The sequence below is a fragment of the Gallus gallus genome, chromosome 12 (assembly GCF_016699485.2).
Source record: "Gallus gallus isolate bGalGal1 chromosome 12, bGalGal1.mat.broiler.GRCg7b, whole genome shotgun sequence".
Lineage (NCBI taxonomy): Eukaryota > Metazoa > Chordata > Aves > Galliformes > Phasianidae > Gallus > Gallus gallus.
Genome location: NC_052543.1, coordinates 962,758 through 978,186, shown reverse-complemented (window position 1 = coordinate 978,186; position 15,429 = coordinate 962,758). Strand labels below are relative to the sequence as shown.

At 42.8% G+C, this 15,429-nt stretch overlaps 1 protein-coding gene across 11 annotated transcripts in view; it reads left to right on the top strand.

Annotated features, from left to right (window-relative positions):
* The window catches only part of SFMBT1 (Scm like with four mbt domains 1), a 76,008-nt gene that overhangs the window by 39,163 nt on the left and 21,416 nt on the right, over positions 1-15,429 (top strand). For 9 of the 11 annotated variants that reach the window (XM_040646424.2, XM_040646428.2, XM_015292760.4 and 6 more), the window contains 7 exons: positions 838-994; positions 6,412-6,506; positions 10,897-11,137; positions 11,426-11,514; positions 12,429-12,675; positions 13,998-14,095; positions 15,126-15,227. In XM_040646424.2, the coding sequence (XP_040502358.1) occupies positions 967-994; positions 6,412-6,506; positions 10,897-11,137; positions 11,426-11,514; positions 12,429-12,675; positions 13,998-14,095; positions 15,126-15,227 (900 nt within the window). In that variant the 5' untranslated portion in view covers positions 838-966. Of the gene's footprint in view, positions 1-50; positions 193-837; positions 995-6,411; positions 6,507-10,896; positions 11,138-11,425; positions 11,515-12,428; positions 12,676-13,997; positions 14,096-15,125; positions 15,228-15,429 lie in introns of those variants that run through there. The other 2 variants (XM_040646425.1, XM_040646429.1) reach the window with 2 other exon arrangements.

Genomic DNA, 15,429 nt, shown 5'->3' with positions numbered 1-15,429 from the left:
TTTCTTAAGGATTTGGCCTTGCTATGGCGGGGGGGGGGGGGGGGGGGGGGGGGGGGGGGGGGTACTATCTTTTAAAAAACCTTAAAAAAAAGTAAGAAAAGGAAAAAAATATTCCCTCTCAGAGGACTCTCAGGTGGTCTTCTTAGACACCCCAGCTAAACAAAACTCAGAAAAATGTAAGGCTTTGTAAAGGTCTGTGGTTTGCCTCTTGTAAGCCCTAGTTACTCAAAGAGTGTTTAAGTGAGAAATGCAGCCTTTGTTTTTACAGCCCTCAGCCTTTTTAGGGGACTGTAAGTTTTTACAAACTTCCTCTACGTTACTTTTAGTGTCTTGCCTAGTAAAGAAAGTGCTTCCCAGGCATTCAGCAGAAGTGCAAAGGGATTTGAAGGTTACCTTCTTTGAAAAGCATTTTTAAGCTTAAAACGTAGGGACAAAAACACTTGCAGTGGGCTGACTTTAGGCCTCTCCTTTTACTTTCTACCTGTAATAACAAAACGATTTAATTGCTCGTAGGAATTGCAGTAGTTTGGTGCTGGATTTGGTTCCAACAGAAATCTCCTGCTTAGAGATTTGAAAGCCATGATTTCTTATCATGGAATGTTTAGGACTGTATTTCTGCCTTCTGTCATTTGTTTATTTGGTCGGTTGGTTTGATATGAAAGGTTTAAGAAACTTGGGTTTTTTTGCCTAGTAGACATTATGGGCAGGAATACCTTCAGGCTGTACGACTGTGAAACTCTCCGTCTATCTGTGTGTGCACTGTTTTTAACGTATTTCAAAAGTAGTTCAAGGCCAATAAAGATTTTCGTAACAGTATTTCTTTTTACTTTCTTTCAGGATCCCTTCATGAATGTCCTGGCTGCCAGCAGGATTTAAAGTGGAAGGCAACTCATGACCACTAAACTGTGACAATTCCAGATTCTCCTGCTTCTGGCTGCTTGGAATAACCACTGGGCTGCTGTGGAGATGAATGGAGAACAGCAGCATGATGCAGGTAGTGGGACGGCCGAGCTCTGGGGCTAAAGGTTCTCAGAATACTTGACAAGGGAGAGGGAACATTCCTGAGCACAGGGAATGCTTCATAGCGTGAGTGTCGTATGCTTCAGTCATTGTGAGTTACATTCTGACTGCAGGTCTTACATTTGCCAAAAGCAAGGTGTATGATTGGCTTAGAGGAGACCAAAACATGACATCTATGATTCTGTGACCCACAGAGGTGATTGTATTTGTTAGAAACACTGCTTTTCCCCTTCATGATGTCAGTATGAGATGAACTTACGGAAAATCCAGTGGTTTTAGCACTACTGTTTTAAGGCATTTGCTTATCAAAATGGTTAATATTATCTTCTTGTGTCCTCATTTGCCTTTGTGTTGTTCGTAATATTTTCACAAGGTCGTGCTGCTGGTTTGAGGCCAGATAATTGAAGCTGTGTGGTGCCACTGTAATCTGTACTGGTTTTCTGATGTGCCTTGCTTCCCCCTTTGATGAGCTTGGGACATCAGCTCCTAACCTGCTGCAGAGTGGTAAATTTTGATAAATTAGCTCAGGTTTTGGTTCACCTTGAAGCACCGGGCTGAGAAGAGTGTCCAGGGCAGCTGGGAATATACCAACAGCTTTCTTAAACAGAGTTCTTAGATTATATGCTCTTATGGGGATCATCTGTTCTTTGGACTTTTCCTGCCATGGTTTGTTCACTTCCCTTGACAAGGTCCCTATCCTCAGTATTGGGACAGTTAATAAAAAGTAAATGTGTTGTAACCACCATAAACCATTGGATTAGTTTCCTTTGACACTTGTCCAACAAGCAGCCTCTCATTAGACAATTTATGATTAGTGATTTTTCTACTTTTACTTTATGGAAGACTAATTGCTGTGTTACTGAAGAAATGTTAAACACTATTTTAATCTATGGCGCTTCTAGCAGAACGTTATCACCTGCTGTCTGATGCCAAAATGTGCTTTCTGATTATTAATTATAGCCAGTTGCTCAGGTTGTTGTCAACATCATATCCTCAAATAAACAAGAAAAAGCAGCATGCATAAATATGCAAAGATTCCTCTGCCACTGGAATGTGCTCTCTTCTGTCATGGAGTGTGGAAAAGAGAAGAGTTTTTGCAGCTAAGAACAGCAAGGAGCTGTGCAGGTGCTCAGCAGCAGGCCGACTGCACATCCCTCTCTACTTCCTCTAAAAGTTGTGGAGGTCACACAGTCCTCTCTATGAGCTTATGGAGTAGCTATGGAGCGTTTCCCATTTTCTTGAAATGACTGAACAGCTGTTTTCCTAAACTTAGCATCTGGTTTCAGTACAAGTGGCTGTGGAAAGCAAATAGCAACTGAAGAGAGCTTTATGCACTCGGTTCAAAGACAAGTTCCAGCAAGTGCTCCCCATGTAAACATACACACCGTGGTTTTGGTGTTGTTCCCTGTTGCGTTCTGTACTGTTTTGTGTTAGATCAGTCCCAGCTCGTTCTGAAGTATTCCCTCCTTATTGTTTGTCATTTTTCTGTCTGATGTTTTATAGCAGTTTTTGGAACCTACCTTCCATCTTTCTATTGTTCCTTTCTGTTTGTTTCTTTACTGGCTCTCTGCATATGAGGACCCAGGCAGTGCCCAGGGTGTTAGCTGTAATGCTCTCCTGCACTAGCAGTGGAAGTGACAGCTTTTGTCCCTGTCACAATCTTCCCCAGCTGCCCAGATTCCAGCCTGCCTTTATTTATTCATGGCCTTGCAGCTGATATTGGTGGAAAAGATTAACTGCTGTTAAAATCAAATTAAAGTACGTCTAAGTCGCAGGGTGAGAAACCTTTAAGTTAGCTTTAATTGAAGTTCTTGCAGACTTCACTGGGATGTACTTAAATGTCCAATATGACAGGCTTCAGCTCAATCACATTAAAGATGCATGCAAGTTATTCACAGGGAGAATTTAACTTGAGTCCCAGGAGCAAAGCAGCCTGCACTCCTTTCAATTCGGGTACGTGTCAGGTCTAATGCTCTTAGTAATCCACTGCCTTGTATCCAAATGGTACCATTCACTGTTCTTTGCCTGAACCTGTCAGAGAGCAACAGGAGATAATGTGTGGTAAAATTCAAGAAGGAAGAGTTGGTGTTGAAGATGATGTTGGTAGAAGCGGTGATAAGTGGGAAGGGAACTTCAAATGCCTTTATAGGTGATTTTCTGCCCTCCAGAGTCAGTGTGCATTCTCCACAGAAGCTCCGTGGGACGCTTCTCATCTTTTACTTACAAAATAGGTTAGCTTGATTTGAAAGCTTTATGAGCAAAAAGTATGGTGAGGCCACAGGGATGAGAACAGCATCTGGTTTCTCTCCCTGCCTTTGCCACAGTTGTGCTTTGCCACTGAAGTAATGTGTGCTTCAGCCATCCTGCTGGCGCAGAACAGTATGTCCCACTGCGTAGTGGGAAGCTGAGCTCAGCTGAGACTTGTAAGCAATGGAGGGTGTGGAGAGAGAGAGAGAACATACATACATGTGTGTATATGGCGTTACTTTAAGCAATTGTGCTTTAAGATTAAATGGGCTAAACATGTTATTGCTTGTTGTCGTCCGTCATCGTAAACTGCAGGTTTTGTCATGGCAGAAGTGAGTTGCTGTAAATTCATGACATTTCCCTGGGTCGTTTGAGCTTGGATTGATTTGGATGTTTAATTCAGGCCCTCAGGGATGCAGTTTGATTTAACAGATCCTCTGCGTGCCCCGGGCTCTGCTCACCCACCGAATGGAGCCGAGCTGCTGGGGCTGGTGGAATGCAGGAACAGAATGGGTCAGAGCCTCAACTGGAATGGGGCCCTGCTCTGCTATAGCTGCTCTGCTGGTGAACAGTGAAGGCACGGGATCTAACCCTGATTTCCAGTCAGCCATGCTGTGGTGGCAGTGCTTTACCACATCTGGAAGTATTTCTGCAGTTGGATATAGAAAACCAGATATTGGACTTCTGAGATTTCGCACATCTTCAGGACCATCCTAAAGGCACCAGAACTTCCCATTGTGTGGCTGAATGGTCGAAATGCAAGGCTGAGAGCCCAGCCTCATCCAGCTGCAGGGCCCTACCTGTGTGTGAGTGGGCAGAGAGGCAGAGTGGGCTGAGAGGGGGTGGCAAAAGCTCTGGGCGCTTTTTTTAATCAAAAGGAAAACTCTGACCCTGCAAGGAAACCCTCTAAAATAGAGGAGGGAAAGTGTTCATCTTGGCAGTAAGCGCTGAGCAAGAATTTCAGTGGTTTTTTCCTGTGGCAAACTAAGTTTCCAGAGAAGCTGAGTGCTGGTGGGGTTTGGCCACAGTGGGCCCTTCTGGTCACAGCACAGGCCTGGCAGGATGTGGCTCTCTTGGTGTGGGACTGTGTGTGGAGCAGGGAGCAGTGCTGTGAGATAGGCTGTGGCAGCCATGCCTGGGGTGGGAAATGCTGGGAGGCAGGAGGTGGGGGCAGAAGCCAGCAGGCCTGGGCCACGCTGCTCGAGGGGGCTTTCTTTGACCTGAAGTTTCTTCCCATATCCTGAATGTAAGCATTTTTATGGCTATAGTAAGTAAAATACTGTTTTAATGAGTTAAGCAATCGTACTCTGGTTTTGCAGTAAGGTTATATTTTCCTTAGGATGACTGGCAGCCAGAGCTTCGTCCCGCTTCATGCTGGTTTGCAAACAGCTGTGCTCTGTGCCTGGTCCTTTTTGCTCCCCCACAGTCTGTTAACTAGGACTACTTTTGTCCTTTTCCAGGTGTGTTTCTTCAGTAAGTTAAGAAAGTATCCCATAGAATGGGTGATGATTTTCAAGCTCTGATGGTTTGAGCTGAGTCTTACAGGAGGCCAATCTGAAAATAAAAGGAAATGAAGTCAGGCCAGGGAGCAATAGGAGCCACCCCTAAAACAGGCACTGTCATCAGCAAACAGCACAGTCTGGAGGTGCATTTCTGAATTTAGCATTGGCCATTTGTAGAATTACAGTCAGAGTCAAAGATGAGCGTAACATGAATGTGAAGTCTGAGGACTTGCAGTTTTTAAATGATTGAAAGCTGTTCAAACTTCAGGCAAATATTTGCCCCTCTCTGTTGAAGGGGTCTGAGGTGCTGTGAAGCACGCTTGGCAGATCTCACCGTGCCCACAGCTCAGATAATGGCATGTTACAGTGTCTCATCCTTTCTTTGGATGCGTAGTTTTTCCTGCTGCCACTGCTACTCCTTGTAGGAGGAGTTTCCACCTGTCCTAATACAAGCTGAGAGTGCAGGAAATGCCATGCACTGAGCTCTCCCATGTGTCCAACATAGGGAGATTTCTGTTCTCATACCTAAACCAGGGATCAGTTCCCTTGTACAGAGGGGTGAACACCTCGTGTTTGTTCACAGAGATGGCTCTGGAGCAGGCTGTAGAATCGTGTGGAAATGAAAAGCTTTGCTTGTGTCTCTCATCACTGCCGTCCCTTTTCGCTACTGAAGCTGTGTTTTGTGTTTAGCTTAAAGCTACCCCTTGCATAGAGTGGCAGCAAGCCTCCTTTGTCACCCCATGCTGTGCCAGCCAGAGAAGAACCTGTGTGGCAGCACAGTGAACAGAATAGGGGTCCAAATCTAACCTGCTGGGGTTTTCAGTGTGTGGGTTTGCACATCAGAGAGAACAGGAGTGGGAGGGGGAGCAGGGAGGTGAGCCAGGAGCTGACTGTGAGGAGGGACAGATGTGGTAATAGCGATAGAAAATGTGGCTAAACGGGAGCACACAGCTCACACTACAGAGACTCACTTTGCTGATAGCATGAGTGTACAACTGCGGCTTGAGTGGGTTTAGCCCATTTTGGCTTTAAATACCTCTAGGAATGAGGTTGTCTTGCTCTGAAGAAGCTGTTATACTTTATGAGCTGGTATTTTAAGTGACTCATTTGAAGGCTCTCGATTTCAGTTGTTCAGAGCTGTTTCTTAAAACTACCCTGAATTCTTCTCTGTGCTTTTGGTGCCTTTTAACACTGAAGTAAATACCATCTAGCTTAAAAAAAGAGAGGAGTCTTACTGCAATTCTTTTTTAAGTCTGTCTTTTCAAACCACTTATGGTATTGCATAGTTTTGAATTAAATACTTTGAAGGTCTGGTATGCCCAGCATTGTCAGTCTTTTCCTAAATATCTGTTGGAACAAACACAGAACTTACCCTGTACTCCCCCCTCTTAGATGTGTAAACAGTTTGTGCTTGACCAAAATACTCAAGGTCTCACTTTTTCAGTCCAAATCCAACTTAAAGTGCTCCTCACATACAAGTAAAGATGAAACAGTGTTGTCCATCTGTTGTGAAATACATAACTGAAGTCCACTGCACACTTACGTGGTCAGGCACTTAGAAATGAGGTCATCTTTGCTGAAGTTCTTAATAGCCCCATACTTAAGCTGACGGGTTGCTGAAGGTGTTTGGCTTCTCTTCCAGATGCTGGTTCTGGTGTGGAAGATATGGAATTCAGTTGGGATGAATATCTAGAAGACACAGGAGCAGTTGCAGCCCCTCATGGGTCTTTTAAACATGTGAGTAAGGGAATGTCTTTACTTACTGTCTCCTACATCACTTTTTTTAATACACTGAAGTTTAAAGTTTCTTTGAGTTGATGTACTGAAATCTGGAAGATTCACTAAAATTGTGCTTCTTAGAGGAATGGGAAATTTGGAATTTCACCTTTTTTGTTATTATTTCTTGCCATCCTTTCTGAACGTAGCACAGAGTGACCCCATTAATGGCCCAGGTGCAGAAAGGCTCCTAGTCTTTTCTGCACCAGAGGATAAGCTTGATTTTTCTTATGAAGCCTGAGCAGGTGCCAGTCTCTGGTTTTCTTTGGGGGATTTCTACTTGCCAACTGCAGTAGAGTAGCTGCACTTCAGACAGTTGGTGCCATAGTTCTTGAACAGCAAAAAGCAGAATTCAGGTGTGCTCTCAAAGAGCATTTCAGTGATGGTTCTCAAGGAGGCCAAGGAGAAATAAGAGCTCCACCATACACTTGACTGTAGTAGTTAGAAAACTGATCACAAGGTGTAATGAGTAGAACAGAGTCTTGGCTTTGCCTTTGAATACCTAGTAAAGGTCCTCAGGAAATGTACAAGTTGTGCTGAGACTCTTTCATACACTGTAACTGTAAGTTGTTCTTTCAGTGTAGGCTTTCAGGTCTCTCATTTCTGGAGGGGAGAGACTTTACATTTGCCTTGGGTTTTGTTGGTTTACGAAGGCTCTAGTGAGAGCAAGCAGAAGTGCTGAGGAATGCTGTGAAAGTAGAGCAGGGGCATTTTGTAACAGGACTGCCATCTGTCTGCCTTCCTGGTCCGCTTTACCTTGTTTGATATCCCTTATAGAAACCTGTCCTTATTGCTTACAGATAATTGTCAAACCAGCCCACCAACCTTACTGTAATGGCGAAGGGAATTAACACGATGACTGTGTTTCAGTCAGGAGACACAGAATGACTCTGACACCCCTGCCTGTTGTGCTGTGTCAGCCTGGCTGTGCCAAACAAGAGCTCCCACCAGTCTCCCCATGGGCAATAGGAACATGAGGGCTGCTCCAAAAGTAATACCTCCTATTTTATTTTGTTGGCCCATGACATCAGAAGCAGGTGGTGGTGGGATGGTAGTAGGGTTGAACCTACCTGCCTATATTCTGTGTCATTTTTGTCACTGTGTGACAGATGACAGCAGAGGGGCAGTCTGACAGAATGGCATCTGACATGGAAGTGTATAGGAAGCAAAGGTACGGAATTTATTTTCTCCATGCTGAAAAAATGGCACCCATTGACATTCGTTGACATTTGCTGAATGTTTATGGAGACCAAACAGTGGATGTGAGCAGTGATGGGCGAGTGGTGTGTTTCAGCAGTGGCAATAACAACATTTCTTACATCGCTGATACAGATTGTTACAAGCAGCATGCAGGCTCTTGTTCATCACTGGCAAAAATGGTGGTGATTATACTGAAAAACAGTTTTTGTAGCTAAGAATTTGCTCTATCAAATAGTGTTATTGTGCTTTTAGTGTATTGTAGTTTCCATGGAAATAAATGGGAGGCATTACCTTTGGAGTGACCTACATAGAATTAGGTTTAAAAAAAAAAGTCCACGTCTTTGGCTGGGATGATTCCCTACTTGTGTAGAACACCGCACGGTTTTGCTGATGTAAGTAATAGTGGCACAGAGTGCTCTTTGTGGATCAGGCGTGGGTGCAGCAGTGTCATCCCATGCTGCTGTGTTGCACTAGGAGCCCTCTGGAGGGGAAACCTGCCCTGGAGAGGGGCTGCCCAGGGGCTAAGGCTGTCAGGGCCTGCATGGGGGCATAAAGGAGCTGAGAGTAAGGCCTGCCTGTGGACTGTCAGTTGGAGGCCATCAAAGTAGCAGAGTTCCCTTAGGATTTCTGAAGACCAGCTTTAATATTCTTTGTAATACACTTGGCAAAAAAAAACAGAGGTGAATGCTGACACAGAACTGCCCAGCAGAGAGGGGAGGGCATTTACAGCACTGTCACATCACCTACACCTTGCTGCTTAGAGAAATTCAACAGTGCGAGGCCCTGCACTCCAGGTTCCTGCCGTCCATTAGAAGGTACCTGTATAGAAAAGATGGAGGGGGACGAGCTCAGTGCCTCATGGTGGCCAGTGGCAGCCTGTATGGTGAAGCCCTGTGAATGTCCGTGTAACTGCGGGATACAGTGCCGGCGAGGCTCTGTGTGGAGCCCTGCAGGCCCAGCGCCATCCCTCCGGCTGGGGCCTCCTGCTGCTCAGCGCTTCCCTCAGAGACGGACATATTTCTATTATCCAGTGCCAGGAGAGCTGGGAGGGAGTGACTTCTGTACTTTTAAAAAGAGTGAAAAAAAACTAAGCTGAAGAATAATGCTGGCACAAGAAAAATGAGCCAATATTGACTCGAAATAAATTTTGGATGGGAGCTTAAGGTTTTGTTTGGTTCTTTTGAAACTGTGACCAGTCTGCCTTTATGAGCGGCGGATGAGAAGTACCTCACCCACAGCACAGGAGAGCACACAGAGCAGGTTAGGAAATGTAACCCATGTAACACAGCCTGTGTTAGCACAGCACTAGTTGTGCTGATGGGAGCTTATATTAATTTTGAATGTTTTGCTCTTACTACGAGCAAGAGGCATTGGAAAATGTGAGCTATTCTCTCAAGTTAAACACGTTCTGATGTTTAATTTCTTTGCATTTTAAAATTTAAACAGTGTTAAGATCCAAGGGGCTGTTTTTGCGTATGATCTAGCAGGAAGCAGAGCTTAGCAAATACCTGGAGTTGTACTCATGCCAATGCTGTCGTCCTACCTTAAGTGCACTTTCTTTAGGACTAATTAATGTTCCTCTTAATTCCTTTCTGCACCTTGTATGTGTGTGCAAATATATATCCATTAGTCAGTGGTGTTATCTTGCCCAGCTGCCAGGAGGGGGTGCTAACTTCTTGGGCTCTGCTTCGTCTGCTGGGATCATAGGTGAAACCGTCTGAAAAATGCACCTGACTTCAGGGAAAGCTCCATCTGCTGCTGCTGGTTTCCTGCAGTACAGTTCATGAGGCTTTGCTGGAGACAGCCTGTAGCTGATCAACTGCCCGGTTCTCAGGCTTTGTGTCACGGTGGCTTTTCTCTTGGGGTCAGAAAGCAAGATAAATAATAAAATTCTCTTCAGCAAGGCAGTTACCTTTCTGAACAAGTTGCCTCTGAAACAACGCTTCAAGAAGTCTGAAGGTATTGTGTTCTGCTGATTTGATTTTTATGAAGGGGGTTCTCCACATGGTGGTTATTAACCTAAAAGGCATAAGCAGTTAACAACAGCCTCACATGCTTTTCTTTCTGCTGTGGTTTTCTTAGTTTTATTTTTAGCAAACCAGTACGTGCTGGATGATGAGACTATAACAGCTATGGCAGTTACTGAGCTGTCAGCACAGAACTGCTAATAAATAACCCCCAAAACATCTACCACATCTGCATCATACCGAGAGCTTTTCTTGCAGTTGACTCAAAGAGGAATTGGAATTTGGTGCCACTGAGGAGCACAAGCACGGTTACATTTGGCTGAGAACAGGGGACCGACGTGTTAGACTTTTAATTAGGACTGAGGCTGTGGAACTGAAAGTGGCTTGGAAACTTGCTGTAGTGGGAGCAGGGCAGAGTCCTTCTGCCTTTTCAGGAGCATCTGAGCTTGCAAAAGCTAGCAATGTGAGAAAGTCAGTGTCTCGCCTTTCCTTTTTAAGTTCACATTTCAGTATCTGAGTGCTGGGCAGTCAGATTCCTCACCTGCTCACAAAACACAAAGTGCATACGCTGTTCAGCACTTAGCTATTGCCAAGACATAAGCTCACTGAAAAATCACTTAAATTTTTGTTAATCTATGCATTTATGTAACAGTGTTGCACACAATTATTTAGATTGTGGGACAGAGATATTTAATGTCCTTATTCTGCAATTTGTGCCGGTCCATGCCTTCTTAAACAGGCATGGTAGCAGAGAGAGAGCTATCATTAACTAAAACACATGTATATATTTTAAGTAGGCTCTTAGCACTTAGAATTTGAATGAAATAGTTCAACACAAGAATGTGTTGCCTATGTGGGTGAGTTTGACCTTTATTTTTGTCTGGCTTAGCAGACGAGTTAGAAAGCCTTTCAGTGGTGGGTGAGGTGCTGTCCAGGGCAGGGAGATGCCTTGCAAGGTGTTAATCAAAGGTTGGAAAGATACTCTGAAATGCAGAGGGGGTTCCATTAATGCAGATTTGACATTCAGTCTTATTTGGGTCACCCAGTGTGATGAGGTGGTTTCTCTGAAGAGGCTAAATGGCATTTGACTTGAGGGTCTTTGCTAATGAATAAGTCTGAATTGTTCTCTCCCTTGTTCCGCATAGTTCTGGGAGGTGCTCAGATGTGATGATCTTTCTCTTCAGGTGGACACAAGTTTGCAGAATGGTTTTGCGCCTGGTATGAAGCTGGAGGTTGCTGTCAAGTCTGACCAAAACACCTATTGGGTGGCCACCATCATTACTACCTGCGGGCAGCTGCTCCTATTGCGCTACGATGGTTACGGGGAGGATCGCAAGGCTGACTTCTGGTGTGATATCATGACAGCTGATTTGCACCCCATCGGCTGGTGTGAGCAGAACGAGAAGGTTCTCAAAGTGCCTGAAGGTAATGCCTCCATGTGCAGAAGAGGGAGGTAAATAAAAAAGTATTCTTTTGTCCTTTAGAAGCCTAGCTGTAATAGTTGCTGTTATGAGGAGAATGTGGTTTTGCTCTGATGATGAGGTGAGGTTATCTGTCATGTTCTTTGGAAACCCCATGACTTTCAGTAGGATGGTACTCTTCTACCAGAGAGAGTTGCTAACTTAATTTCAGAAATGGACTTAGATTTACTCAGAGGCTTGTGGTTCATTTAAACCCACTAAATCCTATTGCTTTTGCTTATTTTTTCACTAGGTATCAAAGACAAGATACCTGACCAGGAGGAATTCCTTCAGCGAGTGCTGAAAGGGGCATGCAGTGCCCCTGCTAACTTGCTGGAGGGGGTAAGTGTTTGAATATGTCACATCTTGGGTTTTGTGTTTTTTTTTCCCCTTGTTACTAAAGGGATTCTATTCAGACTCAGTTCCTTTTTTTTTTTTTCTTAAGTTTAAGAAGCAATGTAGTATGCTGCTGAACTTAAAATTCCATTTCCTAGCATTTCCTATTTACAGTGTGTTGTTTTGATAGTGTTGTGCTGAAATATATTTTTCACTGCAGATTTGGACCATCTGTCCTGTTCATAAGCCCTGTGAGAAGAAAGACCTCTTTCAAATTTCCTTAGGTTTCAGTCTTCCTCCTATTCTAGTCCTCCTTCATACAACTCTGAAGAAATCATGCTTTATTTATCAGGCACTCAGGTTGTTCCCTTTCCAAGCTGACTGCTTTCATTATTGTTTTTATTCTTCAGTAGTGGGCAGATTACTGTTTCACTTAGATCTTTAAACTTTGCTAGTCAAGTTGTCCTTCTCTGAACTTAAAACAATACTTGACCACCTCATTATTAGTGTCTGCTAGTAAAGTATTCAAGACCATTTTTTGGGAGAATACCATTGATTTTTTCCTCAGAATTAATATTTTTATCTGTATACCTTTTCTGTCTAGTCCTCTTTGTATGCTAGATGAGTTAAAAAGGAACTATTCATGTTTACTCCAAACATTGCATATATAGGGGATAATGCATTTGAATGAAATGTGTGACTGTATCTGCAGACAGTACAGAAGCTCTGATGCAAGCGCCAGTGATTCTAAACACTATCTTCTGTTGTCCTGTGTTAGTAAGGATGTGTCTTTCTTCTTTGCTTGTATGTTGATAGGTGATTTACTCAAAAAGAATATAAGGGACAGAACAAAAGTGGAAATGCAGGATTTTTTAAGTTCTGTTGTAATAATTTACTTTGTTCTTGTTCTTCTTCCGTAGCTTCACAGAGGGAAAAATCCATTGGATCTCATTGCACCAGGCTCCCGACTGGAACTCCAGAACTCCCGGGATGCCCTGGAGGCCTGGATTGTCAATGTGGTAGAAAATGTTGGTGGGAGACTCAAGTTGCGATATGAAGGGCTGGAGGATTCTGACAAATTTGACCAGTGGATATTCTACTTGGACCCTTTCCTTCATCAAGTGGGATGGGCAACTCAAAACGGATATAACCTGCAACCACCTTTAGGTACTTCAAAACTTATGTCTTTTACGTGATGAGAAAGATTGAGGAATACTCCTGCCACTTTGGTGCACTAAATCTACATTCTGGATGCATACGGTGGTCAAATGATCATTATATGATCTGTCAAATACTATTCCTAATAAAAAGCTAAGTGAAAACAGCAGCTAATAGTCCAACAAGACTTTTCACCCACTCATTTAAATGTTGCTAAATGGTTTTGGTTTTGCCTGTTAAAACTTTCTATCTATCTGTGGAAAGGGAAGGTCTGAGGAATGGTCCTCTACTGTTATTTTTAGTTTGTATTCCTATATGTGGAGAAGAAGTAATCTGTTTTTGAGGTACTCGATGGGAGCTCGATGGGAGCTTTCACAGTTGAGAGTCTCGGAGGATACTTAAGGCTCTCTCTAAAGAGGTCTTACATGGTATGAAAATGTTCTTAAAAATGAGTGCCCAGAGAATGATAGTATGGAAGAGGGGACATAGCATTGGTCCTAAGGGGAGTGAAGCATAAGGAATAAACTGCTGATGAAACCCAGACTGTTTAAATTGAAATAACTGCGCATAGTGCCTTTGCTCATGGTTGACCAATCTCTGCTGAAGTGAGGGTAGTGAACAGGTATACACCACATCACTGATAGGAACCAGATGAGTAGATTTCACAGCACTATTTGAGTGAATAATGTTTTTTAAAAACGTTAGGTTTTTATTTCAATCTAATTATTAGACTTGTTTCCTTTTTACATCTGTCCTCATAGACTTGACTACAGGGATCCTTTGTGCATGGTACTAGTAAAAGTAATTCCCCTGCTATCAGAGAGGTATGGGATCTGTAGTTACTGAAGGAGTAACAAGTACAGCTGGGATTCTCAGATACCTGGTTTGATTTTTGGGTGATCCTGTGTGAAGACAGGAGTTGGAATTGAAGTTCCTTGTGGGTCCCTTCCAGCTCAGGGTGTTCTGTGATTCAGTGATCTGTTCAGACATCTCCTTCCTTAAGCCTAGAACAAACTAATATTATCCAGTTTTCTGGTCATACATTTCTGCAGCAGTTTTTCTCAGGGTTAATGTTTTCTAAGAAAGACAAGACCATGCCCCATATAGATGACGCAATGTTGTTTGACTACAGTCCTTTTTTGTAACATATCCAAAAGTCTCACCAAGCAGTAGGTTTTTAAGAATGAAGGTATTTGCACAGATTCTGAACAGATATGAATGTAACACTTACGGAACACAAATCAAACTTTTGACATCACTGCATCCATTTTCTGAGGGAAAAGTTGGAAGATCGTCACTTCATATATTACTTCCCATTGTTTTTGCTTAAGCCATTAGGTCTTTGAAAAGTGAAGCAGATTGGCAAGAAATCCTGAAGAAGGTAAAAGAGGAGGAAGAGGAGTCATCAGTTCCTACAGATCTCTTTAAGGTAAAGACACAATATATAGAATGTAATGCTGTGAATAATACCATAAAAATGCTGAATTCCTAAGAAATTATTCAGGGAAGTCAGTCACTGTTCAAAATTTCTTCTATGTTTTGGATGTTTTTTTCTGATTTTTGTTTAGTTTTGCTTTATTTGTTTAAACTTTTCTTTTTCCTCCTCTCATTGAAAATGAAGTGGAATAAATAAATAGTCATACTATGATCCTGTTCTTGTGAAGTTAGACAATGCACCCATTGCAATTATGTGAGCCTTGTCATGCTGGGAGAAGGCCCTGGTTCTGATCTTCTGATCTGATCTCACTGCTAAATATTTGTGTACATTGGGAAGTTTAACATGTAGCACCTAAACTGTAACCTGGTAAAGTTATGTATGCTGTATAATGGATTCTCTTAGATGCTGGGTGTTAGTAAATGTTGCTAGTAAGTCTGAATTTTATATTGAGTAAAAAAAACCAAACACCAAAACTGACATATTTTGAGAAGTAGGAATATGAATTTAGTCCTTTTGAGTTCTTAGCTCCATTTTCTCAGCTTCATTTGGGTCCATAAACAGAACAGAAAAGAAGGTGGTGTTGCTCTTCAGTGTGTTGAATCATAGAACAGCTAAATCTCTGGAGCAGGAACTCTGTTTTGCCAGCTTTTGTTAAGGTGGAAGTGAAGACGTCTTTAGTTCTCTTAGTTCAGCTCATTATGAGTGCTGAAGGGTGGGGGAAAAAAAAAAGCATTTGTATGTTCTTACCAGATCACTCTGCACTGTGAAATCTTGCTTGTGTGTGGAGGACATCCAAGGAGGGAATCCTTGGGACTCAGTCATGTAAGAACTCATAGAAAACTATCAGTCTCAGAGATCATAGCTGGACTTTTCATTGTAGAGCCATTGCTGGTACTCTGACAGATTACTTTCTTCAAATGAACCAGTAAAAACTCAGGTTGTCTACTTCACTTGAATTACATAAAGTTGGTCTTTTCTAATGGAGAGAGGCAGGTAATGACTCTGATACTTGATCTTTCAGGATAAACCTGTGATTGGAGTGCATTCATTCTCTGAAGGCATGAAGTTAGAAGCTGTGGACCCAATGGCTCCCTTTGTGATCTCTCCTGCCACAGTTCTCAAGGTACCATGGTTCTCTACATTCCTGCTACGATTCAGTTCAGTTGCTGCTTGTGTTCTTAAATGATCTGGAAATTCTCATTAATTGATTATCTTAAAACCTTGAACTAGATTTCTAATTAAGTATTTGATGTAGTAAGTATTAATTACCAAAGGATGAGAAAAATTCCATAAATAGAGAAGCTCAAAAGATTGAATGACTGAAA